The following is a 16,890-nucleotide window of genomic DNA, read 5'->3' as shown; positions in this document are numbered from 1 at the left end:
AGTGAGCACCCTTATATATTTATATCTTGTATATTTTATACACTTACGGAGTTATATGTTTTGACTTCACTTGCTGCATGCTTGTTCTGGGGCAGTGACTGAGTATTGAAGCCAGAAACAGCCAGGGAACCGGTATTTTTACCAATGGTGGCCCCTCTTTGCAGGCAAACTGTGAGATCTCTATCCTATTAGTAACATGGCCAACAGGTCCCATATATACCATCCAGACCAGTACAGTGCCAGCTAGGTGGCTGCCATGATCACAGTACAGATCCTCTCTGGGGGAGCAGACAGTTGTGGGGGCCCTTACCAGGTTGGTGTTGAAGGTGTCACTGTCGTCCACTTCTAAAAACCGACACATAGGGGGTTATTTACGAAAGGCAAATCCACTTTGCACTACAAGTGCAAACTATAAGTGCAAAGTGCACTTGAAATTGCAATGAAAGTGCACTTGGAAGTGCAGTCGCTGTAGATCTGAGGGGGACATGCAAGGAAAATAAAAAACAGCATTTTAACTTGCACATGATTGGATGATAAAATCAGCAGAGCTTCCCCTCATTTCAGATCTACCCCTCAGATTTACAGCGACTGCACTTCCAAGTGCACTTTCAGTGCAATTTCAGTGCACTTTGTACTTGTAGTGCAAAGTGGATTTGCCTTTCGTAAATAAACCCCAGAGTGTCAATAGTATCCATAGCAACATGTGTCATGGCCTCACTTTTAAGCAGATGAAAGCTGCCTGGTAGCTGTCAGTGACAAAATCACTTCCTTTTCTGATACCATGGTGATGTGGGGATCACCCATAGCAACCAGATTACTCAATACCAGAGTCAGGGGAGGGGAAGATTGTTCCTGATCGGTTGTTATGGAATAATGGTCTCTACATATTATTGTTTGCTAGTCAGAGCACTGCACAGTGCACCGTAACCCGTAGCAACCTGATTTTAGTTTTGTGGAGGGGAATTGTAATTTAGACAGACAGATGTCTTCTGGACAGGGAGCCACCAGCCAATGGACATGTGTGGGTAGGATTGAGTGGAGTGATTTGGACGATATTGATTACATCATAAAATTATTGATTAATGAAGCCGACATTTGTTATCATCACTCTTTACCCCACATAAGGTTTGATTTGAAAAAAAATTATGAATCGTGGCTGAAAGTTACCTAAATCTTGGATGAAAACATTTATTTTCACGCTTTTGTTTTCCTTCTTTGAAAAAAAAAAAAACGTAACTAAGGGCTCCTTTACACAGTTGTAGGCCATTTAGGTACCTTCTGAAGCCTGACTGAAAAATGTTCAGAGACAACATCCCCTTGTTGCTAAGACGTTGCTAAGGGTCACTCACAGCCATTACTTTGAACCCCCACCATGACAGGCGTGAGCTTCCACACGGTGAGCTCAGTGCTACTGCGTCAGGGGAGTGAGAGGGTTTGAATCAGAGAAGCAGCCATCTCCTGTGATAGTGGAGGTGAGAGACCCTTAGCAACGCCCTAGCAACTAGACAGGATGGGGAGAAGCAATCTCTGGGAGATTTTCAGTCAGGCTTCAGGAGGAACATAAATGGCTTACACCTATAGCAAGGGCAGTATTTAACTGGACAGAGCTCCACAGTTTTTTTTAATCTACACTGCAGGCACCCCTTACCAGCATGGGCAGTTTTTTGGTAAAGGTGACCTATGCCTTTAGGTTGAAAGGTAGCCGACGGGGGTGTACATATGTCGCAGCAGGAAATAAACCCCGTCATGTTTGGAGGAAACTGTAGCCCACCTAATGCAACCCATGCCGGTTAATGGGGCCGTGCTGCAACTACCAAAGACTATGTGTGATATTTAAGGGGTTAAAAAAGTCAGCGAGGAGCCAACATATCACCCCCGTTAAACTTCTCTGAAAAGTGAGCCAAGCGCAGGTTGCTGTTCAGAGGCGCTGTACATGCAGCGTGTGTAAACAATCCCTAAGACTCCTTTCACCCTAGAAGAATTATTTACCCCCCCCCCCAAGAAAGCGATCCGTAGTGGATCGCTTTTCAGAAGAAGGCATTTGGCTTGCACGGTCTTATTCACTTACATTGGAGAATCTGACAGGCTGCTGCAATGTATACTTATCTGAGCAGCACCATGTCTGCTTGTAGGTGTGTATTAGGGGGTGGAAAAAATGTTGATCAACCGTCTGCTTTTGCGCCGCTCCCCCCTCCCCCCAGCCACTTGTGTGAAAGCAGCCTTAGTAAATCTAATAAGAGGTCATTTTTGGCACAAGAACAGGCCCAGGATAGGTGTATAGAGATTCATATAAAGCCCATTGCACCGATGACAACCACCGAAAACGCAAAGGGGTCTATTATTATATGAAAATATGTTTTCACCCGTGATTCATTGTTCACTCAGGATTCAAATATTTCTATATTTGTTTTCAATTGGAAAAATGAATGAGTCTGGGGTATTGTCTGTATGATTCTTGGGCGAAAAAAACTAAACCCATACATTTCACCTTCCCTATAGAATGCAACGCATTGCACCAACACGCCAACATTTTGCCAGAAATCTTCTGATTTTTGCTTAAAATCTAGAAAGTCTAAGGGGGTTATTTACTAAAGCTGGAGAGTACAAAGTCTGGTGCAACTCTATATAGAAACCAATCAGCTTCCAGATTTTTTTGCCAAAGCTTAATTGAACAAACTGAAGTTAGAAGCTGATTGGCTACCATGTACAGCTGCACCAGATTCTGAGTGCTCCAGTTTAAGTAAACCCCCCCCCCCCCCATTGTGTTTCACTCACCTTTACATGTGTTTACAAACCCCAAACTTGCCCCATTGTATAGGGATTACACACTGATCTGCGGTCTTGGACGTCCCAATTGCTTGTAATCGCAGCTGATTGTCACTTGGGTATCATTCTGTCCTTACAGGATCAGCCTGCACTGCATACTGGGATTTGTAGTCCCCCAGCAGTGCCTACGGTCACAGTATTGTAAAGACCACCAGGAAATATCCCTTCCCGCTCTCTGCACCTTTCTCACCAGTATTCCACCCCTCTGCACAGGGAGGGGTCCCTCAGTATCACAATAAGTGCTAGTGACAACATTCACAATGGGCATACCTCCCAACATTTAGAGATGGGAATGAGGGACACCTATTAGCAAACGTATGTAGGCATAGGACACCCCCCCCCCCGTCTTGCCCCTTAGAGGGGACATATTAAAAAAAAAGGGTTAATTAAATCTACAAGTGCTTTTTTTTATCACCAATTTTCCTTTATATTGGCTTTTAAAATGTACAAATGCAGCCATTTAGAATTTGGATGAAAGGTTTAGCAATGGGAAACACTTTTTGAAAGATAAAAAGTGCATTTTATATACAACTATATAGATCAGACTAAAATGAGGGACAAATGAGGAGGAAAGAGGGACAGAGGGACATTGCTCCAAATCAGGGACAGTCCCTCGAAATCAGGGACAGTTAGGAGCTATGTAATGGGGTTGATTTACTAAAGACATAAAATAGACGGTGCACTTTGCAATTGCAGTTGCTCCAGAGCTTAGTAAATGAGGTAAAGCTTCACTTTGCAAAGAATACCCAATCACATGCAAGGAAGATAAAAAAAAAAATAGCATTTTTGCTTGCACATGATTGGATGATGGAAGTCAGCAGAGCTTCTGCTCATTTACTAAGCTCTGGAGCAATTGCTCTTTGCAAAGTGCACAGTCTATTTGCCTTTAGTAAATCAACTGCACAGTCTGCTACAACAGTCGATGGGTCGTACCTGCTGTGCTAAATTTCTGGGTCTGGGGCGCGCATGCGCACCGCCGGCGACCCACTCCAGGTGGACCCAATGTTTCAAACGGCACCCAGCGATCGTTCCCCAAAGAGGTAGAACGGCGGTCTGCCTAGGTAAACAAGGCAGATTGCCGTTCTGTGAGAGGGGAAGATGGAGATCCTGTGTTCCTGCTGAGCAGGAACACAGATCTTTGTCTTCCCCCAGTCAAAGCACCCCCCACACACAGTCAGACCCCATACACACTATACAACTTTTGTTGTATGATTTCCTTTAGATTTACCAAAACCATGTAGTGCAAGGGCCTGCCTGACTGCATACAAATTGAAACTCTTAAGGTTTGACCTCATATTATATGGTTTTGGTAAATCTGAAGGAAAAAATCTACAGAAAATTGTACAGTGTGTATCCAGCAAGCACTCCCTAGGAGCACATTTAACCCTTTGATCGCCCCTGGTGTTAACCCCTTCCCTGCCAGTGTCATTAGTACAGTAACAGTGTATATTTTTAGCACTGATTGCTATATTAGTGTCACTGGTCCCCAAAAAAGTGTCAAAAATATCAGTGTCTGATTTGTCTGCCGTAATGTCTCAGTCCTGCTGTAAGTCGCTGATCGCCACCATTACTAATACTAGTATGTAAAAAAAAAAAATTCATAAAAACATCCCATAGTTTGTAGACGTAGTTTCTATAGCTTTTTGCGCAAACCAATCAATACACTCTTATTGGTATTTTTTTTTTTACCAAAAATATGTAGCAGAATACATAGTGGCCTAAATTGATGAAGAAATTAGATTTTTTTAATTTTTAATTGGATATGTTTAAGAGCAGAAAGTAAAAAATATTTTGTTTACAGCGCAAAAAAATAAAAATCACAGAGTTTATCAAATACCAATAAAAGAAAGCTCTATTTGTGGGGAAAAAAGGACATCATTATCAAATAAAATCCTGGAGCTGAAGTGGCTAATCGCACAGATATTTGCTCTGTGACAGGTTCACTTTATCATGTAGTTTTTGGATTGCCCACAGTTACATTAATAATATAATCTATAGACATACAGCAAACTCTGCAATCTGCATCCCTTCACAGAAACCACCAAATAAATGTGAAAGGATCAATGTGATAAAACTGATAAAAAAAGAAAAACAAAGAGCTTACAATCTACTGACACTGCCTCCAATCACTCATTGGTTACCACACTGTACAAAGCCTGCTCTGGTACACAGGAAAGGGAATTCGAGGATGTTCACAGCAACCAATTTTAGTTTTCATTCTTTCATCTGTAATGGAAAAATCACATCTGGAATCTCATTGGTTGTTAAGGGTGATACAGACTGTCTTACATTTCCTTCCCAAATGGCATCTGGGGGGCAACCCCTGCTATTGAAGTTCTTATATTCACAAAGGGTGACAAGTTTACCTTAGGATGTTTTTTGCATTTGTGGAGTATTTTTCAGACACATGGGACCCCTGGTTCCTGGCTGCTGATTGGATAGGAGTCGGAGCATGGGCTCTTGATGCAGAAAATGGGTGTGTCCCTAAAAGGGACACATTTGGTTGTACACTCAATCACTAAAATCTCATAGAAGCATTAATATGTTATTGTTGTAGCACCCTTGTTTTAAACAGGGATATCAGTAAATTTACCTGTGCTAGGTGGTAATTAGCCTGGCTGATTTGTAGCCTTTATGATCATTTGGGTTTTTATCCTAAGCCTGGTTTAGCTGTGGTACCTCCCTTCTGTCAATAGGTGGCACTGTTACCTTTGGCATTAGTATGATGAGCTACAGTGAAGCTAGGTTATGACTATGCATACTTTTCTCAGCCAATCAGGAGTTTCATGGCACATATTTAACCAATTCAGCCCCGGAAGGATTTACCCCCTTCCTGACCGGAGCGCTTTTTGCGATTTGGCACTGCGTTGTTTTAACTGACAACTGCGCGGTTATGCAACGTTGCAACCAAACAAAATTTATATCCTTTTTTTCCCCACAAATAGAGCTTTCTTTTGGTGGTATTTGATCACCTCTGCAGTTTTTATTTTTTGCGCTATAACCAAAAAAATGAGCGATGATTTTGAAAAAAAAAAAGCAATATTTTTTACTTTTTGCTATAATAAATATCCCCAAAAATATATACAAAAAAAAGATGTTTTCCTCAGTTTAGGCCGATATGTATTCTTCTACATATTTTTGGTTAAAAAAAAAAACGCAATAAGCGTATATTGATTGGTTTGTGCAAAAGTTATGGTGCCTACAAAATAAGGGATAGATTTATGGCATTTTTATTATTATTATTTTTTTTTTATTAGTAATGGCGGCGATCTGCAATTTTTATCGTGACTGCGACATTATGACGGACACATCGGACACTTTTGACACTATTTTGGGACCATTGTCATTTATACAGCGATCAGTGCTATAAAAATGCACTGATTACTGTGTAAATGACACTGGCAGTGAAGGGGTTAAACACTAGGGGGCGATCAAGAGGTTAAGTGTGTCCTAGGGAGTGATTCTAACTGTGTGGGGGATGGGCTACTACTCACATGACAGCGATCACTGCCGACGTATATCGGCATGCGGCGGTCGGGAAGGAGTTAAAGGAAGTCAGGTGATCAGGGTCCTCCCACCCAGACCTTGGTCTGGTTTGGATGTGTGAGGAGGAACAGCTGCTGTTCTGGGTAGGCCTAAAGCCTAAGGCCTAGCCATGTGCACGAGGCTCTGCAAGGAGGAGCCTGCTTATGGACTGGAGGCATGAAAGAAAGGATGGAGACCTGAGATGAAGTACCAGAGGTTACGCTGCTATGGACCAGGGAACCATGGAGAGCCTGGGAAAGCATCAAGATGGAATCATCCAGAGAATTCCTGCCTTCCTTTTTGGGTTCTTTATCAGTTGCTATAGGAGACAGCTGTTGCTACAAAAGTACAGATTGCTGGTCACAGCCTAAAGGCTCTTTTTCTGTACTGCTGTCTGCCTTTCCTACTTAGTGTCTAAGGAGTCTGCTGCTTTATTTGACCAAGGGTGTCCTGTGCCCTACCCCTCTCTCCCTGAATTGTGTGTTATCGTGAGCAATAAACTCACCTTTGTTCAGCATAAAAGTGACTGGCACCCATCTTTTCTTTAACTGTCTACGTTGTACACCACCAACCAACCAACCATGCCTAGTAACCTGCACCCTGAGAAAAAATGTCAGCCCTCTCTGTCTCTGGGGGTCACCGCCACAACTCATTGTCATTTCAAAAACGTATTTTCAATCGCTTTAAACTTGCAGCTTTGTGGTACTGTGCGAGCTGTCTCCCCCCCCCCCCCCCCCCCCTTACCCCCCCCCCCCCCGTCCTATCCCCCCCCTGCTCCCTCTTACTGCCTTCATAGATCCGGTTTACTATTCCCGTGCTGTTTACTGCTCCCTATTTGTATAGATTATGAGATGCTTGTATACCTACCATATTTTTCTTCGTAACTGTATCTTATGTACTGACTTTTCTTCAATAAAGACCACCCTTGTTGTTAAAAAAAAAAAAAAACTTGCAGCTTATAATAATAATAATAATAATAATAATAATAATCCCTGGTGATTCTGTCATGTAGCTCCTTGTTCATGCATTTCCTGTTATAAGGTAACAACATTCTGTCCCTGTCTCCCATTTGTGTTTCTCAGTTATCAACCTGTCACTTAGGCTTTTGATGGAGAGTGCAAGTGGCCATTTCAACACATATTACACTGGCATGGTCCACTGTTTTCACCACCAGGACAGCCATCCCGAGAAATCCCATGCAGCAATCACTCAAGTGCATTTAGTTACTAGTTTGTGTCTCTGCCCCTCCCACAATGGTGAGATTTCCTGCAGTACTTTGTGTCTCTGCCTCTCCCACAATGTGAGATTTCCTGCAGTAGTTTGTGTCTCTGCCCCTCCCACAATGTGAGATTTCCTGCAGTAGTTTGTGTCTCTGCCCCTCCCACAAGGGTGAGATTTCCTGCAGTAGTTTGTGTCTCTGCCCCTCCCACAATGGTGAGATTTCCTGCAGTAGTTTGTGTCTCTGCCCCTCCCACGAAGGTGAGATTTCCCTGCAGTAGTTTGTGTCTCTGCCCCTCCTAAAAAAAGTGGTTTTGTTCCTGTTCAGTGTAATGAATACATGATATCACATAGGTGTTAATGTTCTTTAAAATGTACCTAAAGCAAAAATATTGGGGGGAGATTTACTAAAACTGGAGCACTGATGTCCGTTTTGTCTCTCGCCCCCAGCAGTGTCCCCTTATTGTCCAGTATTATCACAGTTCCTCTCTTCTGTTCTCTCTCCAGATGAAGAAAGTTTTAAGAACCTTTCCAGAACTCTCATTGCTCCATATGTGAGGAATAAAGGCAACTGGACATTCCTGAGCTCCCTGTTCTTCTGCTGCACCGTCATCACCACCGTCGGTAAGTGTCACATCACACACTGCGCTCCAATCATCGTTATGTCAACGGCAAGTAAATATATGAAATTGGAAGAGAAGCTGTAGTGATAGTCCAATCACCTCTCTTAGGGTTTGTTCATGGGGAGGGGTAGAGAGATCAGATTACACAGATTGGCTCAAAGAAGCAGTTGACAAATGACCTGCTGAAAGCAACTTGAGGAAATTAAAGCTGAACTCCGTTATTAAAAAACATCAACTAAAATGACCATGTAGCTTCACTTACTGTATGTTCCCTGGGCGAGCTCTCCCTGTAAAAGAAGAGTGCAAATAATAACCTCTGCTGCCGCCAATGCCACCAAACTCCTCTCCGTTCCTGAAAAATGGTCTCCTGAAGACCCAGGGACGATCGATAATCTGAACACCCCCTAGTTCCTCCTACTGGACGCCATGTCACTGCTGTGTCCTGTAATGAGCGGGGGTCAGCAGATGGGATCAGTGGGAGCTTTGGGGGCCCAGAAGATATTTTCGGGAAGAGATGGTTTCCCTCGAGCTTCAGAAAACTGCTGTATAGCAACAGGGTCTCTTTATTGCAGTTTTATATATTATTAAAATATTAAATGCAGCTAGTGTAAGGCCTCTTTCACATGGACGATCCGTATGTCCGTTTTTCATCCTTCCGTTTTCGAATGAAAAACGGACATACATTCATCCCTATGGAGCGTCGGATGTCAGCGGTGACATGTCCGCTGACATCCGACCTTGCTCCGATCCGAAAAGTGTAACGGAGGAAAAACCTACTTTTCCATCCGTTTTCGGATCGGATCGGGTGACAACGGACACTACGGTCCGTCATCATCCGATCCCCCATAGGGGAGAGCGGCGCTCTGACAGGTCCATCGCTGCACAGTGTGCAGCGATGCACCTGTCATCTTCCTGCTCAGCAGGGATCGGCGGAGCGATCCCCGCTGAGCCAGCGGATGTTCACGGGGCGGATCATCACTGATCCGCCCCGTGAGAAAGAGGCCTAAGTCACTAAATTCATCTTGGTATGAGCCTATAATTAAATTCATCTATAATTCACTGTACAGTAGCATCAGACTGGGAGACAGACAGTACCAGCAGCCAACAAGATGTGCAACATGCTGACAACAAACACACTGTCAGGAGGAGAGATCAGAGTGAGCAAAGGGTGACCTTTTAGTGTGGTGCAGCTCCTTTAACCAATAAAGTTAGGGAAGTGACCAGGCTGTAATGCTTGCCTGGTGTAAGGCTGATATGTTAGCTGCCCTGACCCATAATCCCATTTACAACCCCCCCCCCCTTAGTTAATGTACCAATGAAACACGTAACACTGTCTGGATTAAATGTCCAACAATGGCCTCTTTATTAATTCCAAACAAAATTGTATAAAAATACCTATATATATATATATATATATATATATATATATATATATATATATATATCGTATTTATCGGCAAATAACACGCACTTTTTTCCCCTCAAAATCAGGGGAAAATCGTAGGTGTGTGTTATAGGCCGATCCCCGTCACTTTTTGTTCGGATCGGAGTGATCGCAGCTTTTGCCGCGATCGCCGCCGATATACACAGCCGTGTGTAAATTCAAATATGGCGCCGAGACTGCAGGGACTCGGCGGAGCGGAGATACACATACCCGAGAGTCCTCGGCTTTTCTCGGCGCCGCTCACAGTCCCGCCCAGTCCCGCCATTGGACCTGTGTTATGTCCATCATAGGGCGGGACTGGGCGTGACTGTGAGCGGCGCCGAAAAAAGCCGAGGACTCTCGGTTATGTGTATCTCCGCTCCGCCGAGTCCCTGCAGTCTCGGTGCCATATTTGAATTTACACACGGCTGTGTATGTCGGCAGGGATCGAGCACTGGGGCAATGCTGCACTGACATGGCTGCACTGACAAGGCTGCACTGGGGCAAAGCTGCACTGAAAAGGCTGCACTGACACTGACAAGGCTGCAATGGACACCGATAATGCTGCATTGATGGGCATTTTAATGTAAGTTTTTCTTCCTTAAACTTTACTCCTAAAAGTTTTTTACCTTAAAATTCCCTCCTAAACTTGGGGTGCGTGTTATACGCCAATAAATACAGGATATATATATATATAAACACATAATAAAAAAAATTATATATATATATATATATATATACCATCACCATTCCGACCTTCAGGAACCAGAGACCCCTGCCACCAGTACCTGAAACAACAGGAGAACACATAGAGAAAACACAACAAACATCCATACAGCTGCCTAGAGGGAGGGAGGGAGGGAGGGAAAATCTGTAAGCTCATGTGATACCTCCTCCACTGTGCCTGAATAATAAGCCCCGCCCCTCCCTTGTGCTGATAAAAGACTGCAGGACCGCCCCCGGGACCCACAGCACTGCCTCCCCCTTCCTGCCCACTACTTCCTGGTGCATCTTTTTACAGCGTCCCCCCCAGTCATGCGGCCCCTACACTACAGCTCTTTCTGATCCGGGGCTTATCTTAACTATGGCAGGGAGAAGTCTGGTCACCAACCTGGCTGTGCCATGTATAAACTGTGAAATTCTCTGAAAAGCAATCCACAGTGTATCACATATCAGAGTGCGGCTAAGCAGCATTAAAGTGGATGTAAACCCAATGTCATCCTTTCTCCTGCATGTATCTTTACCTGTCAAATGTCTCCCCTCTGTCTGTTATGAGACCCGAAAAACTGCAGATTCTGTGGGTGGGTCTGTTGTCTGGAGCTCGGTGGGTGGAGTCGTGATGTCAGTAGACTCCCCGCCCACCTCTACACTCCCCTTGTCAATATGCATTTTCTCCTGTGTATTTCTTACACTGAACTTCTGCTATGATCTCTAACATCCAGTGAAAAGACAGGAAAGTAACCACATGACTTCGGCATGCCAAATCATGGTGAGGTGTGGAACATCCAATCCTTGCAGAGCTGCAGAAGAAAGGAGTGGGGGAGGGAATTAAAAAATAATGCATGTCTTAGGCTAGTGCACAAGATATGTAAATCACCTGTCACTCACAGCAAGGGGGAGGATTTGACAAAGTTTTTCTCTGTTTGTCAAGTTTTATCTCACTGAACAATAAAAGAGGATTGCTCAAAGCTGGATTAACTCTTTGTGGCAAGACTGGGCTCAAATCATAGGAAATGTACAGCTGTCAAAATGGGACTAGTGGCTGTGCTTGTGCAGCTGCTGCATCCCAATAGATACGAATGGGACGGCCTGGACGCAGATGGGCAAAGACGTGAGTCCAAGTGGGCAAAGACGGCCCTTCACACAGATGTACACTTATCATGAGAATAAGGACCTGCAATTGGACTCATGCGCTTGACTCGCGTTTGCAGCGCAGCCCAATTTACTTGAATGGGACGGCCTGCAAATGGATTCATGCAACATCTATGCATCACATGCAGGCCCTTTGCACAGATGTACACTTAAAGAGGTATTAAAACTTCAGCTTTAAAAAAAAAAAAAAAAACGTATCTGCTGTGCGTAATGGTTTTACACAGAGCAGCCCCAATCCTCCTCTTCTCGGGTCCCTCTTCTGTGTTCCTGGCTCTTCCCCCTTGACCAGTGCCCCCAACAGCAAGCCGCGTGGGGGCCTAAGTGCGTGCTCACTCTGGAGCCCTGCTCTATGATTCCATAAGACACATAGAACTGCAGCTCAGTCCTGCCCCTGCTCTCAACTCATTGGCTCACTGGCTGTGATTGACAGCAGTGGGAGCCAATGACTCAGTCTTAGCCAATGATGAGAGGGAGTCCTGGGACAGCCGAGGCGCTCATGAGGGGGCTCAAGTAAATATTACAGGGGGCTGTGGGAGCCTTTACAATCACTTTAAATATGTCCATGTGAATGAGGACCTACCTTTACTTTGGAAAGATTTATTTTCACTTCCTGTTGTGCCTCAGGGACAGGAAGTAAAGGGAAATCTCCTTCATGGGAAACAAAAAAAAAAAGGAGAGTGGTTCTCGTCATCCCCAAATCCATTCAAAAAGTTTGGAATCTAGATAATCTGTTATAATAAAGAGAAAACACATAATTAGCAAGTACAAGCCACCCAGTGCTCACAATTTCAATGGTAGATGAAAGTCCATGGGTGATAGAAGAAGGGCAAAGGAAGAGAATCCTACAGCTTCTAAGGAACCTAGGACAGAGACCTAGGATAGATCCCTCTCTGTAATATAAAAGAGAACAGCTCAGGGTGCAAGGATTCACAAGTAATGAAAGCAACACTTCATTGTGCAGACTCACTTACATCTAAAGAGACTGTGCTCCACTTCCAGTGGCACCGAGTAAAAACGTAAGTATAAGACAACGCTGGACTTATTTGGAGTCTGGTATCCCTGGAGGTGATCCGTGATATGGTGTTCTCCAAAGGGATCCTGTGGGTAGATGAAGGTGAAGGGAAAGGTAGTCCTAATGGGAACTCGGCTGCTGCCTTGCTGGAAAATTGCCGACAGGATAATTGTAAACGAGATATGAGGAGCGCTCGATATACAGGGGTGTCACACTTCAGGCTTTTATACAATGGGTTTATTGAAGTTTGCAGGGTACACAAGGAGCCAGCGCATTTCAGGAGAAAAGCCTCTCTCTTCACCAATGCTGAGGTGGTGGATGAATTGACAACTGGTCTGGAACTGGAGATGAGTTGTTGCCGGAGCTCTTGTGAGGCTGTGGGCAATGAAAAGGATCCGGCCAAAGTGAGGGAAACTGTTGGCGGGAGAATTTGAATATGATGAAGGGGGAGGCCTTTCCTCCAAAACACACTGGCTCCTTGTGTACCCTGTGAACTTCAATAAACATGTATAAAAGCCTGACATGTGACATCCTTGCAGATCGAGCGTGCCTTATATCTCATTTACACTTATCCTGCCAAGCGATTTCATGTCGCTACCAGCAAGGCAGCAGCCGAGACCCCTTCAGGACTACTTTTCCCTTCACCTTCTTCTACCCATAGGATCCTTTTGAAGAGCACCATATTATGGATCACCTCCAGAATCCAAATAGGTCCAGCACTGTTGTATACATACGCTTTTACTTGGTGCCACTGGAACTGGAGCACGGTCTCTTTAGGTGTGAGTCTGCACAATAGTGTTGGTTTTATTATTTGTTAATCCTTGCACCTGTGCCCTTCTCTTATACAGTATCTCACAAAAGTGAGTACACCCCTCACATTTTTGTCCCCTCAAAATAACTCAACACAGCCATTAATGTCTGAACTGCTGGCAACAAAAGTGAGTACACCCCTAAGTGAAAATGTCCGAATTGGGCCCAAAGTGTCAATATTTTGTGTGGCCAACATTATTTTTCCACACTGCCTTAATCCTCTTGGGCATGGAGGTCACCAGAGCTTTACAGGTTGCCACTGGAGTCCTCTTCCGCTTCTCTCTGAGGAGCTAGAGGATGTTAGAGACCTTCGCTCCTCCACCTTCTCTTTGAGGATACCCCACAGATGCTCAATAGGTTTTAGGTCTTGGGAAATGCTTGGCCAGTACATCACCTTTACCCTCAGCTTCTTTAGCAAGGCAGTGGTCGTCTTTGAGGTGTGTTTGGGGTCATTATCATGTTTGAATACTGCCCTGCGGCCCAGTCTCCGAAGGGAGGGGATCATGCTCTGCTTCAGTATGTCACAGTACATGTTGGCATTCATGGTTCCCTCAATGAACTGTAGCTCCCCAGTGCTGGCAGCACTCATGCAGCCCCCGACCATGACACTCCCACCACCATGCTTGACTGTAGGCAAGACACACTTGTCTTTGTACTCCTCACCTGGTTGCTGCCACACACGCTTGACACCATCTGAACCAAATAAGTTTATCTTGGTCTCATCAGACCACAGGACATGGTTCCAGTAATCCATGTCCTTAGTTTGTTTGTCTTCAGCAAACTGTTTGCGGGCTTTTTTGTGCATCATCTTTAGAAGAGGCTTCCTTCTGGGATGACAGCCATGCAGACCAATTTCTGGTCTGAGCACTGACAGGCTGACCCCCCACCCCTTCAACCTCTGCAGCAATGCTGGCAACAGTCAAGTCATTTCAGAACCTCAGAGAGTTCTGTGCCATGAGGTGCCATGTTGAACTTCCAGTGACCAGCATGAGAGAGTGAGAGCGATAACACTAATGCCCCGTACACACGGTCGGATTTTCCGATGGAAAATGTCCGATCGGAGCATGTTGTTGGAAATTCCGACTGTGTGTGGGCTCCATCGGACATTTTCCATCGGATTTTCCGACACACAAAGTTGGAGAGCAGGAGATAAAATTTTCCGACAACAAAATCGGTTGTCGGAAATTCCGATCGTGTGTACACAAATCCGACGGACAAAGTGCCACGCATGCTCAGAATAAATAAAGAGATGAAAGCTATTGGCCACTGCCCCGTTTATAGTCCCGACGTACGTGTTTTACGTCACCGCGTTCAGAACGATCGGATTTTCCGACAACTTTGTGTGACCGTGTGTATGCAAGACAAGTTTGAGCCAACATCCGTCGGAAAAAATCCTAGGATTTTGTTGTCGGAATGTCCGAACAAAGTCCGACCGTGTGTACGGGGCATAACACACCTGCTCCCCATTTACACCTGAGACCTTTTAACACCAACGAGTCACATGACACCGGGGAGGGAACATGGCTAATTGGGCCCAATTTGGACATTTTCACTTAGGGGTGTACTCACTTTTGTTGCCAGCGGATTAGACATTAATGGCTGTGTGTTGAGTTATTTTGAGGGGACAGCAAATTTACACTGTTATACAAGTTGTACACTCACTACTTTACATTGTAACAAAGTGTCATTTCTTCAGTGTTGTCACATGAAAAGATATAATAAAATATTTACAAAAATGTGCCAAAAATGTACAAAAAAAAAAAGACTGCTTTATTTGGGAACATGGCGTTCCTGTGTCTCTAGTTTTACATCGGTCTGTCTTGGTTCTTGGTGTCCATCATTTTTCTCCTGTTAATGTTCGATTTTCTCTCTCTTGTCTAGGTTATGGGAATCTGACTCCCATCACCGTACCTGGAAGGATCGTGTGTATGTTATACGCTGCAATCGGCATACCGCTCATGTTAATGGTGCTGGCTGACTTAGGAGGCATTATGGCCGGCTTTCTGTCGAAGACTTATAAATATTTTCTGGATGTCTGCCACAGACATTCTCAGCGCCAATCCAAAGTGCCCAACACCTTCCCTACCTTCTCGAGCCATTCTAATAAATCCAGCACAGAGTCCACCCTGGACAGTCGTCTGTCCATCAAGGAGCCCCTAAACCTGACGGACGTGCTGAAGAGCCAGGCCAGTGTGAAAAGGCGTTACATGCAAATGAGCAATATCGACATCTTTGAATTGATCATCATCAAGGAGAATCGCAGCGAGCTGCCTTTGAAAAACCGATTGAAGAGATGTCACTCTTGCCCCGACCTGGACAGTAAGCAGATGTCTGACTCTGTCTTCTTTAACTTCGACAATCTAGGCGAGGAGGTTGACCAGCTGGACGTTCCAGTTCTGCTCATTATCTTCATTGTGGTCGCTTACATCATGCTTGGCGCATTCATCCTCCCGCTATGGGAGGAATGGGGCAGACTAGAAGCCTTTTATTTCTGCTTCGTCACGCTAACCACAATCGGTTTCGGTGACGTCTTTCCCGCTCACCCAAATTATTTCCTGTTGCTCTCTGTGTACACGGTGGTTGGCATGGCCATTATTTGTATGGCATTTAAACTGATGCAGAACCGCATGGTCTACCTGTATAAGCAGTGCATTATCTGCGTCAGTGGAGGAAACGTTCAGATGAGCTCAAAAAAGACCAATCTTAAAACAGAAGTGGAGCCGTGATCTGCAGAGTATGAACATAACAGAAGAAAGTCAGACAACGCAGGTGGCCATGTTTAATAGAGACAGAGACTAAACATATGTGAATATCAAACATGCCCAACCAATTAAAATAAATTATTAAAAATCTTTCTTTCAATATAACTGCCAAGAAAAAGTCAATGAATTCTCTCTGATTCCATAATTGTCTGAGAACACCGGCAGCTGTCAAAGCTCCTCTTTGTTGTCACGTTATAAACATGACAAAAATCATCAAACTGGAAATTTGGAATTTTCTGATAGTTTTCCATTGTTGTCGTCTTCAAAACGGGTTTTACATTTTACAGTTTACAGGAAGATTACCCAGCATGCATAGTTGTAAAGGGGATCTTCAGTAGCTCACATTTAAAGTGCATCTGAAGCCAAAAGGTTTTTTTTTTTTTAATTCCGGATGGATTAGGGACTGGTAAAAGACCATGGCAGGTTTGAATTTTTTTTCTTTTTTTGCTGTCTGTATTCCATTGGGAGATATTCCCTGGCTTCCAGTCCTTCAGAAATCTCTACAAAATTCCAATTCAAAGCTGGCAAGAGACAGTTACCACGCCCATAGGCGGTTCAAATCTCGACTGTTTCAGCCAAGATTCAAACCATGTATGGGCCAGCTGAATGTACCCAAGTCGATCATTCGATCAACCTGGGTACAACCAGCCTGTCAGATTTTACATGCAGTTATTGCTAGCAGCTATTATAGCCACTAGCAATCACTGTGTTCTCCTGGTGGGGATGGTTCGCCCCGCCTCGCTTACTAGGGAGAACACAATGGCTCCACAGGAGTGATTCCCCCATTAACACTGACTGTGTTGATGGGGGAATCTAGCG

General features: G+C 44.4%; 1 protein-coding gene across 1 annotated transcript; it reads left to right on the top strand.

Moving 5' to 3' along the window:
• The first annotated feature begins 4,356 nt into the window (after positions 1-4,356).
• KCNK18 (potassium two pore domain channel subfamily K member 18) lies at positions 4,357-16,624 on the top strand. The gene is made up of 3 exons (XM_073597602.1): positions 4,357-4,372; positions 8,077-8,193; positions 15,191-16,624. Exons 1-3 carry the CDS (start codon positions 4,357-4,359, stop codon positions 16,033-16,035), a joined length of 978 nt encoding a protein of 325 aa, XP_073453703.1. The 3' UTR covers positions 16,036-16,624.
• The last annotated feature ends 266 nt before the right edge of the window (positions 16,625-16,890 follow it).

The sequence above is a fragment of the Aquarana catesbeiana genome, linkage group LG08 (assembly GCF_042186555.1).
Source record: "Aquarana catesbeiana isolate 2022-GZ linkage group LG08, ASM4218655v1, whole genome shotgun sequence".
In the NCBI taxonomy this organism is placed as follows: Eukaryota; Metazoa; Chordata; class Amphibia; order Anura; family Ranidae; genus Aquarana; species Aquarana catesbeiana.
Note: the sequence above shows the minus strand (reverse complement) of the source record. Positions and strands in the feature narration are given on the sequence as shown.

Coding starts and splice junctions, on each gene's coding strand:
- KCNK18 (XM_073597602.1), top strand. Junction 8,194..15,190: donor CACCGTCATCACCACCGTCG/GTAAGTGTCACA, acceptor TCTCTTGTCTAG/GTTATGGGAATCTGACTCCC.